Source organism: Meles meles, chromosome 9, assembly GCF_922984935.1.
Source record: "Meles meles chromosome 9, mMelMel3.1 paternal haplotype, whole genome shotgun sequence".
NCBI lineage: Eukaryota > Metazoa > Chordata > Mammalia > Carnivora > Mustelidae > Meles > Meles meles.
This window is the reverse complement of record NC_060074.1, coordinates 105,965,754-105,984,733: the sequence shown is the minus strand read 5'-3', so window position 1 is coordinate 105,984,733 and position 18,980 is coordinate 105,965,754. Positions and strand designations below refer to the sequence as shown.

At 52.6% G+C, this 18,980-nt stretch overlaps 1 protein-coding gene across 2 annotated transcripts in view; it reads left to right on the top strand.

Annotated features, from left to right (window-relative positions):
* Positions 1 to 18,567, top strand: part of TFCP2L1 (transcription factor CP2 like 1) — a 63,697-nt gene extending 45,130 nt beyond the window's left edge. For both annotated transcript variants that reach the window (XM_046019520.1, XM_046019519.1), the window contains 7 exons: positions 118 to 166; positions 259 to 352; positions 2,326 to 2,416; positions 3,429 to 3,532; positions 6,656 to 6,798; positions 10,978 to 11,029; positions 11,941 to 18,567. In XM_046019520.1, the coding sequence (XP_045875476.1) occupies positions 118 to 166; positions 259 to 352; positions 2,326 to 2,416; positions 3,429 to 3,532; positions 6,656 to 6,798; positions 10,978 to 11,029; positions 11,941 to 11,987 (580 nt within the window). In that variant the 3' untranslated portion in view covers positions 11,988 to 18,567. The remainder of the gene's footprint in view (positions 1 to 117; positions 167 to 258; positions 353 to 2,325; positions 2,417 to 3,428; positions 3,533 to 6,655; positions 6,799 to 10,977; positions 11,030 to 11,940) is intronic.
* The last annotated feature ends 413 nt before the right edge of the window (positions 18,568 to 18,980 follow it).

Below are 18,980 nucleotides of genomic sequence, written 5' to 3'. Positions count from 1 at the left end.
TGGGGAATTCTTGAGGCCCTGCTGCATTTGCAGTGAGGGCCATTCCATGAGGGCAGGGGGAGCGCCGCACTGGGAGAGGGGGCTGTGCCCGTGACTGATGGCCGGTTCTCTTTGCAGGAACAGTTCCCCGACGCACCCGGTGGAGACTGTGCCTCTGGGCAATGATGTAAGTGTGTGCCGCTGGTCTCTCGGGCTGCGTGTCCCCGGGCAGACCCAGCATGTTCATGGCCAGGCCCCCTCCTCTCTCTCTGCCCACAGCACCTGCTTCCGTCAGCCTCGACCCAGGACGCCCAGCAGTGGCTCCACCGAAACAGGTTCTCACAGTTCTGCCGGCTCTTCGCCAGCTTCTCGGGTGCGCATCTCTGTGTCGTTGGTGGAACCCGTGGGGATCCTAGAAACATGTCACAAAGCCAGGTGGCTTCCCAGACTTGGCCGCACTCCCTGCCGGGCTGGAACCCGGTGTGGCATGGGTCACTTGCTCACTTGCTGCCCCTGAGCCAAGTGCTAAAGGAGGAGGTCCTATCCCTCGGGAGTTTCGAGTCGAGTGTGGCTTGCAGGGAGGACCGTCTGGGTCCCCTAGGGTGGGTCCCAGTCTTCCCGGGACCAGGTGGGCTGGGGCACACTCGGCAAGCCTTCCGGCTCTTCCCCACCACCCATGCGACACGCTGTCTCTGGAGCCCTGACCTGGGAGATGACAGTGAAGCCACAGGAAGGAGAGGAAGCTGCGGCTTCCCTCAAGCCCTCACCGGTGGGGCTGTCAGACAGAGACCTGGGGCCAGGGCTGTGGGGCATAACAGTAAGCAGAGCAGTGACCCCTGCCACGTCGAGGCAATCCAGAACGACCGGGAGTAAAGTATTGACCAGAACTAGGACGGTGGCTCCCATGCACGTCTGTGACGGTGGAAGGAAAACTGCTCATGGTCATCTTTGAGCTCAGCTTTGCAGGAGCTTCCTTTGTGGTGGGGGGGCAGGTATGAGGAGGTTGGCCGGGGACCCCGTCCCCAGGGAGCTTGTAGCTTTGAGTCTGCAGAGGTGTGCGGACCCCATGTTTCAGTGCTGCGTGACTCTGTGGTGGTGGGCAGGCTCAGAGGAGGGGCCTGGCTCGTTTTGGGGAGGAGCAGGGAGGGATGCTGCCATTTTCGGGGTGCCAAAGAGAGACGGTGCCCTTGAGCAGAGGCTAGGCCCAGGGAAGGAAGGGAGCTAAGTGGGTACAGGGGACAGTGAAATGTCCAAGGAGGCAGAAAGTGCAAAGGCCACAAGGTGGGGGCCTGCCTGGTGTGGCCACAGAGCCTGGTACCCAGTGAGTGGGGCCAAGTGGACCGGGGAAGGTGAGGTCAGAAAGGGACGGAGGGGCCTGGTAGAACAGTGGAGGGATTTTGGCTTTATGTAGAGGGAGCCTTTGTGCTTACAGAATTATGCCTGAAACTGTCTCTGAACTGTGGCAGGAAGAAGGGGTTGGATGTTAGCGCTTCTGGCCATGTGGCTGCTGGCTGGTTTTCAGCGGAAGGTGAAGGCTTACTTGTCCCTTGGAGAGTCCTGGGGCACAAGGCTCTAGGGGACTTGTTGGGCTTTACCGGGACTGCATCCACGGTAAGGATGTTCACAGACCTTTATTCATAATCGCTCCCAGCTGGGAGCAGCCTCGGTGCCCATCGGCAGAGAATGGACGTGGGACTGTGGTGTAGTCGTGCGATGAAGATTATGTAATAATGGGCATGAATGAGCCCTTAAACAGAACTGGGACGGAGGGAGCCGTACATAGGAAAAGTGCTTTCTTGTCCATTCCCCTTACATAAATTTCAAAGTTTCAGGCAAAGTTTGAGGAGACGAGGAGTCAGGACGGTGGTTCCCCAGCGGTGGGGGCGTGGCTGCCGCGGGTGCCAGTGGGAGGTGGGAACGTCTGCCTCTCGTTCCGTGTGCTGGAGCTTGGCTGCACTGTGGTGGCCGCAGGCAGGGAGCTGTGCACTTCACTTCGATGAGCGTGGGTCCTCAGTGTCCTGTGCTGGGTTACGTGTGCTTGTGTTAGTGTGCTAAACGGTACGGAGGGAGGGATGGGCGGGCACAGCTGGTGAGGACCTGTCGGCTTTTGTAAATGCCCGTCTGTAATGCTGAGCTGGAGAACACCACTCAGCTCTCGGGCTGTGATTTCCTGATGTTTAGCTTTTGTTGTTTCTCTCTCCGTGGAACATCCGGTGCCCGCTGAGCGTGAGGCTGACGCTTCCCTGTCCCCACTCTTCCCTGTCCACAGTGCAGCGTCTGCAGGTGCCTGAGGACGGAAGCTTTCCTGTGTCTCCCACTAACGGGCGGCCCCCTTTTCCTGCCTAGGTGCTGACTTGCTGAAGATGTCTCGGGAGGATTTGGTCCAGATCTGTGGGCCTGCAGATGGGATCAGACTCTTCAATGCCATCAAAGGCCGGTGGGTGTCAGTTTCCAGCTGGACGCAGGGTATGGCAGCCATCTCAGCCTCTTGGATGCTGCCATGTGGGCTCTCTGGTGGGGACAGGGCTTTTCCTGGAGCAGGTGCAGGGAGGAGGTCCTGTGAGAGGGGATCGGGCCATGGGGGGTGGGGGTGGGGGCTGAGCCTGCTGCAGCTCACCCCTTCCTGCAGATCCCTCCTGCTTCTCGGTTTGGCTAGAACCTTGGTGTCTGGATCTGAGCCCCTCAGTCTTCCCCTCAGGTGCCCAGCTGGTTGCATCGTCCAACTGCCTCCTTCCAGAAGGAGGGGTGGAACTCTGGTGCAGCTCTCTGTTCTCTGAGCAGACCAGAGAGCAGGGCTGGGTCTGCTGTGGTGGAAATGTTGGGCGCCACGCTGTTGAGTCCAGCAGCCCCGGCCACACGTGGCTGTGGGGTGCTTGGTCTCAGGCTAATGTGATTGACCGAGTGAGTTTTATCTCATTCCTGTCACGCATGGATAGCACAGTTTTAGAGTGAGGGCGAGGGCCTGGGTGTGCGTCTCAGATCTGCCTCTTCTGAGTTTTACGCTAGACCAAAGCCCTGACCCCTGTGAGCCTCGGTTTCCTACTCTGCAAGATGAGGGCTGTGGTTCTAGTGCCCTACCTGTGTGAGATGAGATGAGGGAGGTACGTGAAGTTCTGGAAATGGTGCCTGGGGCAGAGTAAGCCAGAGAAAGTGTTTGCTCTTATTACTGCCCTGAAAAACACTTTGTGTCTTGAGACAGATGTTCTGGGCAGAGAGCCCTCATGGCAGCTTACAGGACCTGGAAGGGTTGGCCATCCTGCTGCCTCTAGGCAAGCCTGCCGGAAGCCGTGGAGGCCCATACAAAGGCCTTCTGCATCTGGCGGCCTCCTTTCTTCTCCCTGAGTCCTTCTGTCTGCTAGTTCCACCCTGTGTTCTGGAACATTTCTGGAATGTTCTCCCCACCAGCCCCCTCCCCCAGTACCTGCTGTTCATTTCCCCTCTCCTGCCAGGAATGTGAGGCCCAAGATGACCATTTACGTCTGTCAGGAGCTGGAGCAGAACCGAGCACCGCTGCAGCAGAAGCGGGATGGTGGTGGGGACAGTGGTCTTTGTGGTGAGTTGTGGGGGGCCCGCCTTCGCCCTGCCAGCCTGGGGCCGGTTTCCGGGTGGCCGGGTCACGGGAAGACTCAGCAGCAGTGTGAGTCCTCTTGCCGAGAATGTGTCCCCTGAGCCACCTCACTCCGCTTTCTCGCAGCATGAGTTTTTGGTAAACTCCCTCCTGGGATTAGAATGTTGAAGGTGGAAGTCCTCTCCCAGAACAGCTGGTCTAGCTTGCTTAATTGCTGCCTGGAGAGCGGTTCAGAGAGAGGATGCGTCCCCCCCGTAGCCACTTAGCCACTCATGGGAGAGTTGGGAATCTGGCCTTTGGGCTCCCAGGCTGGTGATGAGTGACCGCTCGATGGCCGGATTCCCAGAGCACTTCCTCCTGTGGTGTCCCCCCAGCCAGACCAGTCTTTCCCGTTTGGTTTGGTGGTTGCATGAGGGTGAAGGAGCGCAGCTTACAGGAGCTCGGGGTGCCTCAGAGGCATGTGACTTTTTTGGGTTGGCAGTTTGGTGAGAGGACAGAGGCTTTGAGGTCGGCTGAGTATGGGCACCAGGGCTGGCCATGCCGCCGCGTATTGGCTGTGTGGCTTTGGGCAAGGTACCAGGGCTCATGCACCCGCTTCCACACGTACAGAATACAGTTAGTGACGCTACCCCCAGAGATGGGAGGTTTTGGTGAGACAAGGCTTGTATAGCGAAGCGCCTTGCTTCTGAGCGTCCGTGCGTTCAGCAGGTCTGGCCAGCGGCCGGTCTCCAGCTGCAGAGTCCATGCTGTTCTGTGCATGTCTGCAGAGAATGGGGAAGCATTGGTGGAGTAGAAAGGCTCCCCAAGCCCGTCTAAAGTGTGCTCAGTTACTCACATCTCCTGTAGGCACTGTGGGGAACATTTCCCTGGGGTGTGGGGTGGGGGCGGACACTGAGGCACAGGGTGGGTCACTGTACGGCAGGTGACAGCGTTGTGTGTAGCAGAGCCAGGACCCAGACATTGGGACCCTGGGAACTGGCTTCTGAGCCCTCCGTCTGGCCCCTGGACATTCCTGAACGATGGCTAGGTCCTCCCCCAGCTTCTCAGCTGTTTGCCCATGAGGGACAGATCCTGAGCCTTGGGGTTTCCTGCACATGCAGAAGGGGCAGCCTGGTGCTCCAGCACATCTCGTGATTCAGGCTCACAGAGGCCCTGAGTGCTGGTGTGGCCCCGACACAGACCCTGGGGCCCCAGGACGTGTGGATTGTTCCAGGGCTGGCTTCTCCGGTGGCTGAGTTGGGTTGTGAGCCTGGGATGGCCTAGTCTAGAGCCTTGTATCCAGACTGCTGCTGGCACAACCCCAGAGGAGAGGTGGCTTGGGAGGAGTCCAGAGGAGTGTCCCATGGACCCTTCGGCCGCCCCAAGCCCTCCTGACAGTACAGGAGAAGCCCACTGGAGTCTGTCACAGAAGGGTGTCCTAGAGAGGGGCCCTGGCCTCCTCACCTGCTGTCCACACTGGGGGTTGGGGGGTGGCCACATGCTCTGCACAGGATCTGACGGCCGCTCTGCCCGTCTGAGAGCCTGGGATGGCCAGTCTGATGTGTGGCTGGAACGCCGTGGCCTCAGGGAGCGTGCGTGTGTGCGCGCACATGGCACACGTGCGTGCATGCTTTTGAAACACAGGGCCTCTGAAGCCAGGCGTTCCTCAGTTGAGGTAGGAGTTTGGGAACCTCTAGTTCAGTCCAGTTATGCTTTGCCTTTGAGGACCTTGAGGCCCCCGAGTGTGGAGGCTCCTGCCCCGGGGCCCCCGTAGAGCTGCCTCCTCCCTGGCTGGTTTTTCCCATAAGGAAGCATTTCCAGCCTCCAGGTTGGTGTTAGCTTCCAGCAGGGCGGTGGTGCTCCCAGGGCCTCTCTTCCCTTCGTGGCCACCGTGGGGTGTGTGGCATTTGTGCTGTGGAGAAGGGCAAGGATGAGACCCCTTGTGATGTCAGGTTGCAGTTATCCCTTGCGGAGAGAGGGGAACCCTCTTCACGCTGCTCGTGGGAATGCAAGCTGGTACAACCACTCTGGAAAACAATATGGAGTTCTCAAAAAGTTAAAAAATACGACCTGGCAATTGCCCTACGAAAGGATGTAAAACTACAGATCTGAAGGGATACGTGCACCCCAGTGTTTAGAGCAGCAGTGTCCACAGTAGCCCAACAATGGAAAGAGCCCAGGTGTCCATTGGCAGATGGATAAAGATGTGGTTGCCCACAAACACACGTACACACACGTACACACACAGGAATATTATTCAGCCATCAAAAAACAACGAAATCTTTATTTACAGTGACACAGATGGAACTAGAGGATGTTACTCGAAGCGAAATACATCAATCAGAGAAAGACAACTATATGATTTTACTGGTGGAATTTAAGAAAACGGAGGAGCATAGAGGAAGGGAGGGAAAAATAAAACAAGATGAAAGCAGAGAGGGAGACAAACCACAAGAGGCTCTTAACTCTAGGACACAAACTGAGGGTTACAGAAGGGGGTGAGGTGTTGGGGTAGCTGCATGATGGGCATTAAGGAGAGTGTGTGGTGTAATGAGCACTGGTATTACATTAAGATCGATAAATCGCTAAACTCTACTTCTGAAACTGATAATACACTATATTAATTGATTTTAAATAAAAATTTTTAAAAAGGAGCAGTTATTCTTAAATCCCACTCTTTGCCTCCTGGAGCCATCCAGTGACCCGTCTAAGCCATGGGAAGAAAGGAAAGGGGATGCATGATTTCTTCTCATTCCTGCAAGGGTGTGTGTCTGGTCACAAGTCAGAATCACTAGCAGCCTGTTAGAAATAGAGTTCTGCCAGCTGATCTCCCTCCAGCCTCTGCCCCGCCATGGGCATCATTGGGTATGGGGTGGATGCAGGAATTCTCCATTTTATGTAAGATCCCCGCAGAGGGACTAGTACCGGAATGCAGAACCATAGCCTGGCTGCCTTCCCCCTGCCGCTGGGCCGTCGAGAGGCTTGGTGCCTGTTAAAGCCAGCTCCCACGGAATGGGTCTGGGCACGAGCATCCTTACAAGTGAATGACTGTCTTGGGGGCTGGGGGGTAGGCAAGCTCCTTAGAAAGCAGGGTGTGTTCTATAGAAGGCCCTGTCCCTTGCCCTCTAGTGTACCACGCCATCTTCTTGGAAGAGCTGACCACCTTGGAGCTGGTTGAGAAGATCGCCAACCTGTACAGCATCTCCCCCCAGCATATCCATCGAGTCTACCGGCAGGGCCCCACGGGCATCCACGTGGTGGTGAGCAATGAGGTGAGTGCTGCCCACACCCCCACTCATGGCCTTGGGGTTGTAGGGAGGCATGGCAGACAGGCGCCAGAAACGCCCCCTCCAGGGTTGGGGAATGACTTCTGCCTGTTTTAGCTGCATGCCACATGCCCTTGGCTGCCCCTGGAGTGCAGGGGGAGAGAGTTCTGAGGCTCTGAATAAACTGTCTGGTATCCACTCTGCCTGCCATCCTCAGCCGCGTGCCTTACAGGAACCATGGCACAAACCTGCCTTCAGAATGCTTACGGTCAGGACTCTAAGAAGTCAGGGCGGCTGGAGGAGGGGGAGGTCCCAGGGATGGGGGAATGGACTGCGGGCTGGATGATGGAGAGGAGGCAGGTCACATGGGAGCTCAGAGCCTTTCTCTGCTGACCGGCAAAGACGCCATGGCCTTCCTGGGTCTTACGTGGGCTGCATAGACGTGCGTGGGGCACAAGCAGCTGCTGGCAGAGGGCACAGAGTGATCCGATCCCACTCACGGCTGAGGAGGATTTGCATCTGCATTTAGGCACTCCTGATGCCTCGCTTAAGCTTGTTCTGTCCTGATCCCTCCTCTGGATAAACAGTCAGGAGGGCCAGTATTTATCTGCTGCTTACTGTCCTGAGTGCAGGTGTAGCCACTCATTGAATTCTGGCAGCCTCCCTAGGAATTGGGTGAAATCCCATTTCACAGATGGGGGACCGAGACACAGAGAGGCTGAGTAAAGCGCCCCAGGTCACACAGTCGCTAAAGGGTGGAGCTGGGGTGGGAATCCTGGTGTCGAGCTGCACAGCTCAGCCTTGTAGCCAGATGGCTAGCCCACCTTCTCGGAAATGAGGCCTTTAGAGAAACAGAGCGGGGCTGATGGGAGTGCTGGTTGGGCACCCTGAGCCTCCAGAAGACCCCAGCAAGCCAATAGTGGGAGCTCTGAGAGCATCTGTGTAGAGGACTGTAGAGGAAATGGTACATGAATGGTGTCTGGGGAAGTAGAAATGTGGGCTCTGGAATCACACGGGTCCCCACTTGGACCTTGCTGCTAGGAGCGGAGTGATCCTGGGCAGGTTTACTTAGCCCCTTGGAGCCTCCATTTCCACATCTGTGTAACGGGGATAATTTTACCCACTGAGCAGGTTGTGGTAAGGATAACGTGAGAAACCGTGTCAGGCACTGGGAGACACTGATGAGGGTTGGTGGTGGTAATGGACGATGCTGGGCACTTTGAACTTCCGGGAGCAAGGGATGGAGAAATCCTTAAATGTGACAGTATATAAACTGTGAGGCTTGTAATAGTCCGTGTAGTTCATATATTGTCATTAATGGCGATAATCCTATCGCCACTTGTCACTACAGTTACCTGAGCCCCTTAAATGGGAGTGTTCCCCATTTCATGGGAGTTGAGTCCTGGAGGCTGGCAAACCGGTGATGGTTTCTTCCCTCTTGAATTAAAAAGCAAATTCATGAGTCGCCTGGCTGGCTCAGTTGGGGGAGCATGAGACTCTTGATCTCATGTGAGTTCGAGCCCCATGTTGGGTGCAGAGATTACTTAAAAATAAATCTTAAAAAAAAAAGTGATTCGCCGTTTAGCGTCAGTCACGAAATCTAAAACAGCGGAGGGCAAGCGCAGAAGGCACCTCTTTTCCGTCTTCTTTCCCTGGAGGAGTTTGTGCTGGCTTGGATGTGAACCTGCCGGATGACGTTTCGAGCAGGCCTCTGTCGCGGGCCTGAGCATCGTTTAGGCCTGGACTCCTAAGCCAGCGGTACCTTTATCTGGCTCTTGCTCATTTGGTTCCCGGGCCAGAATTCTTCCCTGTCATTCCATTTAAATCTCAGGCAGCTGTTTCCCAGCCCCGCTTCACAGACAGAATGAAGCCCAGGGTTCCTGACCTGAGCACTTCTTGAGAATAGCCCGGGACGTTCAGACACCTGAGCAGTGGGCTGCCGTGGGAGCGCAGGAATGAGTTTCTTTGGTGAAGACAAAAGCCAAGAATGTGCGGAACCCTTGCCATGTCACGGGTCCCTGCGGGAAGTCCCTTGCCCGGCTTGTCCCAGCCCTCCCGAGTGGGCAGTGAAGCAAGTGAAGCAGAGAGCAGAACCACAGTGCTAACCTCTGCTAAGTAGGCGATTCTTATTCCCCGAAGTCTCCTTGCGTCTTAACCCTGAATCAATTGGAAACCTTTGGTTCTTAATTGCCCAGAGTGCTGGAGGCAGCCCGGCCAGCCGCGGAGCCGGCCCCCGAGGTGCAAGGGCACTTAATTAAACAAGGGAGTTACTGATTAAGCCCGTGTGGGATGTGTGTAGGGCCTCGCATGCCCAAGTAGCTGGGCTGCCAAGAGCGCCAGAGGGAGCAGGCCAGCAGTATAGAATAAATGTACTTCACGCATCATTAGGCCCCGCGGGGAGGGGCAGGGATCCACAGGTGGATGGATTTGCAGGATTTGGGGCAGTAATCCAGAGGAGGCAATGACATATGGGTGGCATTTTTTAATGCGAAAAGGAGTTTTGCTGCGTGTTAGCTAGTGTTGTGTTGTGGGTATGTTTAAGCTTTTTGTTGTTTGTTTGTTTTTTAAGTGTTCTTTCCATCTGTATTGTGAAGTACAGCGTGTGTGTGCAGGGAGTGTGTGGAATTACTTTCACAGTTGAAGGGAGAAGTGCCCCATTTGGGCTGATCCAAGATTCTGTTAGAAGCCTCTTTGTGGGCTGATTTCCTCTTCCACTCCACCTCTCCACCTGCTGGTCTGAACTCCGTACTAATCATCTCCATTTCCTCAGTGTGTTGCTTAATTTTGCCCATTTTAAAACTTCATGTAGGTGAATAATAGCCTGTTTTTCTGTGACTTTCTTCCATTTCACTTAATATCTTCGAGCTTGATGTGTTGAGCCACTGCTGGAGGCCGCTGGCCCACTCGATGGCATAGCGTGATGAGGTCACAAAAATAACTGATTGACATGGGGGTGGTTTCCAGTTACCGCCTTTTTTTTTTTTTTTTTTAAGTTTTTATGTCAGTAATCTCTGCACCTCACTTGGGTCTCCATCTCAACCCCAAAATCAAGAGTTGCATGCTCTTTGGGCTGAGCCAGCCGGGCGGCCTTCCAGTTTCCTTTCTTTCTTTCTTTCTTTTTTTTTAAAATAAAGATCTTTCTTATTTATGACAGAGAGAGATAGCGAGAGAGGGAATACAAGCATCCAGGAGCTGGAGAGAGAGAAACAGGCTGCCTGCTGAGCAGGGAGCCGGATATGGGGCTTGATTCCAGGACACTGGGATCATGACCTGAGCTGAAGGCAGATGCTTAATGACTGAGCCACCCAGGTGCCCCGCTCCAGTTTCCATTCTTAACAGCCAGTGCTGTTGTCAGCATTCTTAGGTGGTTCTAGAGAAACCCCTGGAGAAACCATATGCAGGGGTTTCTCTGGAACCCTGGCCGGGAGGAGTAGTGTACCCGATCATGTGGACAGCTTTGTAAAGTGGTTGTAGAGACATTCCACCAGCAGTGGGAGCCAGTTCTAATGTTCTGTATCCTGGTTCTCTTCTTTTGCATGGGAGCAACCCCATTTTACAGATGGGCTCAGAGACCAGAAGGGGAAAGATTGACTCGTTCAGGGTCACCTGGTAGTTAATCAAAATGAGAACTGTAGGGGCGGCTGAATAATCGTTCCCTTCCTGCCGCTTTGTAGACACAAGGAGTGGTGTTATGTTTGTATTGGTCCTCACAGGACTCTGATACGCAGAGATACTAATTACCAAGTTTGTGTGTGTGTGTGTGTGTGTGTGTGTGTGTGTGTGTGTGTGTTTAAGCACTTTAGTTTTTTATTTGTTGCTGTTAACACACATACATGCTCCTGTAACGTGTCCATATAGGGATTGGAGGTCTCAGTAAGTACGAAAAAGGGAAACGAAGGCACACAAACATGTAGTCCTGTACTACCATGTTAATGTTTTGGTTCCTTGCCTGGCTCCTTTCTGTCCTTTATATTCAGTTTCTGTTACTTACGATGACGATCATTTCGTATTTATCTTGTTTCGTGTTTCCTTAGTGAATGTTAAGTGGAACCATTTCCCTGCGTTTGTGCAAACATGGTGACTGTCATTTCTGCCTGATGCGGTGGCTGGGCTCTTGTGTCGCTGTGGCTTTTCACATTATGAACTCATTGTTGAAGGGACATGGTCTTTCTTTTTGCCTTTCAGATGGTGCAGAATTTCCAAGATGAGTCTTGTTTTATCCTCAGTACCTTAAAAGGTAAAGCCCCTCCCACCCCTTTTTCTTTACTTTACGTAAGTGGGGCCTGCCTGCACAGTGGGTCCCTGAAGAGACATCTGGCAACATCCTCTGGTGAAAAGGAACACATACTTGCTCTGAAAGCCTGCTCTGGTGATGTGAGAACTTCTGAGATTGGCTCCAAAGTCAGTTCTGAAAGGGAAGTCTGGCCAGGCAGCGTGTGCTCCATAAACCCAGTGCCTGAGTAGAACTAAGGTGCGCTTGAGTGTTTCCACAGTGGGGGTCTCCAGGAGGAGCAGTGTGGAATACAGCAGCTGAGCCTGCAGGCCTAGTGGGTCAGGGATCTGGGGCAGTGGAAGAGCATGAAGGTTCCCCTGAGGAAGGGGTCTGAGAAGGAACTCTTGTGCCAGAGGGAAGGGGGGACTAGCTGTGACCTAGTCTAGGTCTGGGTGAGGGTATATCACCGTATATGGTGATAACAGGGTTGGGTGGGGCAGGTAAATGTTGGAGTATATCAGAATGAAAACCCCACAACAGAGTCATAGACCCTGAACGGTGTGACAGGGCCAGTCCTCTCCCCCCTGTTCTCTTGGATCTAGCCAGCAGCCGCCTTCAGAGAGCTGGGGGCCAGAAGACCCTGAGAACCGCAGTTTGTCTGAAGCCTTCTCGAATATGGAGCCTTTAGTTCTTGGGCCTAGAGCGATGGTAGAAAGGCCCATTGCCAGAAAGAAACTCAATAAGGCAGAAGACATGTGAAGGCATGTGTTAAAATACCTGTTTTTGTTAGCACACTTCACTCCATGCAATTATATTTGGAGCCAATATCCATGGCAGAGCTTCTGCTGGTACCCCAGTACCATACCCTGCCTGATTCCCCAAGGTCACGGCATCATGCCTTTCACCTGAAAAATGCCCCGTGTTTCTCTTCGCAGCCGAGAGCAACGATGGCTACCACATCATCCTGAAATGTGGCCTCTGAGCAAAAGCAGCGTGTGTAAAGGAGAGCCTCCCACCCCCAGCCCCACGGATTCCCTCGGACGTAGAGATTGCACCACTGTGAGCCGCGGCCTCTCCTGGCAAGCTGTGACCAGGAGGGACTTGGCCCAGTCTATGAAAAGCACGGACCAGTAACCAGCAGAAACCCGGGGGTGCGGTCTCCGGCATGCAGAAAGCCAGCGGCTCCTCTCTCCCTTCCTCTTGGCCTCCAGCTTTTGAATGGTTCCTTGTTCTTTGCCTGCTGTTCTAAAGAGTCCGGTAGCGGGGACATCTTCTCTGAAACCCTGCTAGTTCTCTGGGTATCTTGGTGCCACTGTATCCTCCTACCAGTCCCCTGCCTCCAGGGAAGGCCCTGCCTTACCCCCAGCCTACCCCTTGACAAGGACTGCTGACCGGATGTAGGTGGTTTGCCTCCATTCTGTCTTCTGTCATTTCCCTCCTCAGAGACCTGGTGAGCATCGTCCTTCTGATTCTTGGATGGATTGAGGGGAATGGGATTTATTCTGTGCCTTCTGCTTCTCTCACCTTGACTCTTGTTTCTAAGGACCTGCCGCCACAGTGCCCAGAGATGGGTTTTCCGCTCTGTGCATTTGCAACGTATAGGGCACAGTCCATGTGTAGGACCCGCCACCAGACCTAGGTCTGTGCCATTGGGAGGGAGGGAGAGAAAAGAACAACTGTTCCCAGGTACATTATCACAGGTATAAAAGGGATGAGACAAGATGGATGAGACAAGATGATTTTTTTTTCTTTCTTTCTTTTTTTTTTTTTTTTGCCCTTGAGCTTCTTTTATATAATTTTTTTTCTCCGCAATCTTGGGTAAAAGGAGGACTAGGAAATGAGCGTCCCACCACGTGATCAGATGACCTTGACAGTCATGATAGCAGGCACTTGCGGGGACTTAACCAGGTCCCATTTAGAGAAGACCTTGGTTAACTACTGCCAAATTTGCCAAGTTTCCCAGGGACTTGGTCTCTTGTCTGGGGGCCCCCATTTAAATGTTCATCTTTTCATGTGTAGAGGGATTGTTAAGGGCATTTTGCCTGCATGGGGATGGTTGGATCACTTCTCTTAGTGGCTTAACTATGGGGAAATTTGAGTAACTCAGTTACTAATTGAGTAAACTCATGAATTAGTCTTCATCTTGCCTCTGTTTCTGGGACCCAGTCATCTCTACCTTTTGCTAAGTTAAGTTTATCTTCCAAAGCACTGGGAAGCCCTATGACCAGCCACTCAGGATTATACAACTTATCAAGTGGAGCTTTTGGGGAATACAGTGTTAGGGTCAAAGATGATCAGAACTGCGTAGACCTTGTTTTACAGATGAGGAAACTGAAGCCTAGAGGGGCAAAGCCACCTGACTGATACCACGTAGTGATAGGGCAGTGGTAGAAATTTATCATATAAACCAAGACACTTGAGATGGCGGAAGGGGCTCTCTGGTCATGGTTATGTTGGGACAGCGGGTGAGTTCCTCCAGAGTACAGCAGGCTCCTGGTTCTTCTTCTGTTTGGGGGGAGGATGGGGCAGCAGGTAACAGATTTATTGAGATACAGTTCATAGACCATACAGTGTTCCCGTGTATAGTATACAGCTCAGTGGTTTTTAGTGAATCCACAGAATCAGCACATTCAATTTGACATGATTGTCCTTGCCCCGCAAAGAAACCCTATTCCCTTTAGTGATCACCCTCCCTCTCCAGCTTCTCCCCCTCAGCTTCCTTGGATCTAGGTAACCGTGAATCTCCTTTCATGGATTTACCTATTCTGGGCCTATCATGTATCTGGAATCACGGTGGCCTTTTGTGGCTGACTTTTTTTTTTTTTTTTTAAACTAGCTTAATGTTTTCTAGGGTCTTCCATGTTGAGCATGTATCCATACTTCAGTCCTTTTTAGAGCTGAGTAATGTTCCGTTCTGTGGCTGTACCTACCACATTTTGTTTGTCCTCTCACCAGTTGATCTGTGAGTTGTTCCTACTCTCTGGCTGTTATGAATAATGCTGCTATGAACATATGTACAAGTTTTTACATACACATAGGTTTTCATTTCTCTGGGGTATATATCTAGGAGTGGAATTGCTGGGCCATATAGAACTCTGTGTTTAACTTTTGGGAAACAGCCAGGCTGTATTCCAAAAACAGTCACACTGTTTCCACATTCCCAGCAGCAGCTCAGGAGGGCTCCAGTTTCTCCACATCCTTGCTGGTGGTTGCTAGTTACCTGCCTTCTTCATGAGAGGGTTCTAGTGGATGTGAAGTAGGGTCTCTCTGTGGTTTTTGATCTGCATTTTTCCCTGATGGCTAATGATGTCGAGCCTCTCTTATTATCTCTGTGCTTATTGGCCATTCGCATGTCTTCTTTGGTATCTGTTTAGATCCTTTGTGAGTCATTTGTCCTTTTTTTATTACTGAGTTGCATGAGTTCTTTGTATATTTAGATGGAGGTCCTTTATCAGATACACGGACTGTAAAACTTCATTCTGGGGATTGTCTTCACTTTCTTAAGATGTCCTTTGGAGCACAAATTTTTTAATTTGGATGATGCCTAAGACGTGTGTTTTTGTTGCTTGAGTCCTTCTTGTCATATCTGAAAAACCACTGTGTAATCCAAGGTCAAGATTTATGCTTATGTTTCCTTTGAAGATTTTTTACAGTTTCAGCTCTCAGTGGCCTTTAATTCATTTTAGGTTCCCTTTTGTATATGGTACGAGGTAGGGGTCCAGCATCGTTCGCTCGCGTGCAGATGCCCAGTTCTCTTATCTGCTGCTGACCCTTGCCAAAGGCCCTTAATTCTTAACTGGTCTTTTCTTCTGGGACATGGGGCTGTCACTGGGAACTGTGTGTTTTTGTTTTTGTTCTCCCCCCCACTCTTTTTTTAAAATCCTATGCCCCCCATTTTTATGACTGTTTCTCTGTTTCTCTCCTACTGTGTCCCCCTTAAGCTTCTCAGCAGTACTGGGTCGTATCACGCTCTCCTGTTCTGCAGGATTTCTTGGTACACGTTCTGACTCTACACAGTCATCCTTGTCAGGACCAGTCATTTCCTTTCTGGTGGAAACTCAGTTACAAGGAAATGGAATCCTTTGCCCAAGGTCACACAGAATCAGGACTAGACCTTGGGTGTCCATTGCCAGTCTTCAGGGCGTCTGTGAGTCACTAGACCTGTCATGCCACTCCCAGGCCAAGTGATGACAGCCTCAGTTTTAATTGTAAAAATGTGAGAGGGTAATGGTTTTATTTCTTAATTCCAGATGAGGGTATAATTAAGATCTGTTATCTTAAATTCTCTGTTAGTGGAGTCTTCCATTTTCTGGAACACCCACTGGTATCTGTTTCTTTGTGTGTTTCAATCTTTTTTTTTTTTTTTTTTTAAAGTAATCTCTATACCCAACACGGGGCTTGAACTCAAACCCTAAGACCAAGAGTTGCAAACTCTACTGACTGAGCCAGTCAAACGTCCCTTTTGCATTTCCCTAATGGTTCTAGATAAATTTTGCAGCTTACAGAGAAGTAGAAAATAAATACACATCATAATTGGGTACAGAAATGTTTTAGCTGCTTCATTTCAGCAACTTGTCCTCCTCATACAGGAGTCAGATGAGCTAGAGTTTATTTTTTTCATTTAAAAGTACAGAAAAGCCAGAGCACTTCCCACTTCTGTCCACTGTCTTTCCCGTGAGGTGTGACGCCAGAGTCGGGGGCTGAGGGGATGGGGCAGCCTGCCCAGAACTGTAGCCTCCATCCCACGGGTTCTGGGCTGTGGCTTCTGCTGTGGCTCGGCTCCAGCAGCCGTCTTTAAAGGTGTGATCTTAGAGAAAGATCTCCCCATGAGCTCGGGCCACCGTCTTGTGAACCAGAAGCCTTGAGCTGAATTCTCATTTTCAGACCACTTCTCTTTTTCTGTTGGCAAGGTTGTGATAAACCTTACCATGTCTGCCAGGTTGCACCTTTACAGTGAAGACACAGAGGCTTTTGAATGGGGGGACAATAGGGTTTGCTGGGGGAAGGGATGGATGGAAAGAACAGGGTGGAGTCGGGAGTTTGAAGTCAGGGCTTAGGGTCGGAAGCAAAGGTTAGCCAGCTGCCCCTCTGACCTCTCGCCCCGCCAGCCTCGGGCCCCTTGGGAAGAGCTATTAACCTAGAGGGCACTTCCCTGGGAGCAGACTGGAGCTGGCTGAGCTGTGGGTCACAAGTTTCCGAGTCCAGAGTGGCTTTGGGGCCTGGCCTGAGTAACTTAAGCTCGAAAATCATTAACGAGCTGATGAGAAACATGGAAAACCTCTCTTGCTGTTGCTGGTGGAGCTGAGAGAGCCAGCCGGCAGGCTCTCCAGGGGGAGGAGCCAAGGATGAGGGGTGGGGGCGATGTGGCAGTGCCCAAGGGTGCAGGAGCCAGGGCCCCCAGACGCTTGCTTGGCCGGAGCGTCTGCCTCTGTCAGGTCGTGGCTGGCTCGGTCAGGAGGTGAGCTGAGCTTGAGGGGGGGTGGAGCTTTCCCACTTTTTCCTCCATGAAGTCCCAGGGTAGGCGTGTGTGGCGTCGGTGGGTGTGTCCCCGTTGTCCGTAGCTACGCTGATATCCCCGCTGGGGTTGCTGTGCGCCTGAGGTCTAGTGGCTGAGCTGGGTCTTCCAGAAGCCTGTCTTGTTCACAGCTGGGTGGCTGCCCTGTCAGCGCCCTGACTGAGCGCCTTAGTGACTGAGCCCAGACTCCGTGCTGGCCAGGTCCGAGTGTGCATTAGCGATGCGTGTGTGTGCACGCGCACCCCTGTCCTCGCTCCTGTGGCCGGCCGGCCTGAGCACAGCCCTGAAAAGTCTCAGCTCAGCGGATGCGGTGACTCGTGCTCTGAGATGTCGTGAGACACTCGTTCAGGCTCTGTGGATGAAACTAACTGGTCAGGGGCAAAGTTGCCCTGGTTAGCGGGGTGGGGGAGGTGCACACCCTCGGCCCACCTCTTCTGGGGAGGGGAGCAGCTGACATGTGACAGGGACCCCAGAACTGGGGCTCCGGGAGTTGGTCTTCATGCTCCTGCCTCACGTGCTGTTTCTCCCCTCGATTTCCTTGCTCTGTGTGTAATACCATCAGTCAGGCAGGGAGTTGGCAGGGAGCCAAAAGCCTTTTACTTTTACCATGAGAAGTTTTCAAACCTTCGTCAAGGAGAGAACAATATAATTAACCCCAGTATCCCATCACCTGGCTCCCACCATGACCAACATAACACCTGTTCTGGTAGGGGTCAGCGGACTGCGGCTGTATCCCGCCCACTGCCGGCTTGTGTGACGTCTGATGACGGAGCACAGTCTCTGAACCCAAGTGAACTGTCATCCGGCATCCCCTGTCCCAGTTCCATTCTTCTCATTAGTAGACCTGTATTACAAAGGAGAGTATTCAGTTACTATATCTTGAATTCCATCAACAAAAAGTCGTGGAAATTCCGTTTTCTCTTCTGACATAATACTGATTTACCTCTTGGCCCTCAATGCTGAAAATAGATACTAGCCAACCCTTTCCAGAAAATCTTGGCCAACCACTGAGGTCAAGCGAGGGGTCACCGTCCTGCTGGGGCAGTCTGGTCCCTATGGCCCCCCGCTTCTCCGCTCCAGGTGACGGAGTGCTGCGTCCAGCCTCGGGTTGGTAACAGCACCAGGGCTAACAGCCATGGCGGAGGCTGGCTGGCCTCCCCTGGGTCAGGCTTGGAGCTCAGCACTTCTGCCTTGTCCCTTTCCATCCTCCCCACTGTGCTGAGGCTACCGTGGCCCAGTGTTCCAGGTGAAGAAGTCGAGACAGAAATCATGCCAGCCAGGGGTCCTCCAACCAGTAGTGCGTCAAGCCAGGATGAGAATCGGGGCATCTGGGTCTGGGTTCCACATCGACACGGTGCACTCTCGCATGCCACATTTGGGGAGCAAGCTCCTGACGCAGTGCTGGCTTTCATCCTATGATGTCATCCCTGGGCTTGGTGGCACCGTGGTGGGGAAACATTTTTGGGGCTTGGTTGTTCAAGACCAGAGAAGGGGAGGCGCCTGGTGGCTTAGTCGGTTAAGCGTCTGACTCTTGATTTCAGCTCATGTCATGATCTCAGGGTCTTGAGGGGCTCCTTGCGTCGGGCTCTGTGCTCCCTGGGGAGTCAGCTTGTCCAGCTCCCTCTGCTCCTCCCCCTGCTCACCTGCTCTCAGATAAATAAATCTTGGGGGGGGGGGTAAGGAAAAAAGGGATTGTTTCTACCCCCAGCCCTCTCCTTGCTGGCTAAAAAGTTGGTCACTGTCCTCCAATGTTCATGTGTGTAATGTGACCCTTTCCTAACGTGTAACTTCCGAGCTTTCTCCAGATTGGGTGACTCTTCACTGAAGGTGGTGGGAGTCTGCTGGGTGTTGTGGGCCTTGGACGGGTCAAGAGGGTGTGCTGGGTCATGGGAGGTGGGCGTTGGGACAGAAGTCACACTGCCGCGTTGTTTTTGTACCTGAAATACAGCATATTTTGCACTTGTTACTGTACCGTTGTGCAGACGAGAAATCTGTATGTGGGAGCGCGGCTTGGGTCAGAATGCAAATAAAACTCATTTGTAAGAAACCTCTGTGGCTCAGGCCTCCAGTCTGTCTGTCTTTAAAAATTGTGGAAAAATACACAACACTGGAATTCACTCTCTTAACCATTTAGAGGCACGCGATTCAGTGACATCAAGTACATTTCATACTGTGCAACCAGCCCCAACATCTCCCAGGGACTTTCTCATCTTCCTCAACAGAAACTCTACCAGTCTTCCCCCTTCCCGGCCTGTGTGCCGTCCCCTCTAACCACGGTTCTGCTCTGTCTCTGCTGTGACAGTTCTAGAATGGAGTTCTGCAGTGTTTGTCCCTTTGCTACTCGCTTATTTCACTCCACAGAAGGTCAAGGCTGGTAATGCGGCGCCACGTGTGACAGGCTGACCTTCCTTTCTAAGGCTGGGTAGGAGCCCACTGTGTGTATACACCATGCTCTGTGTA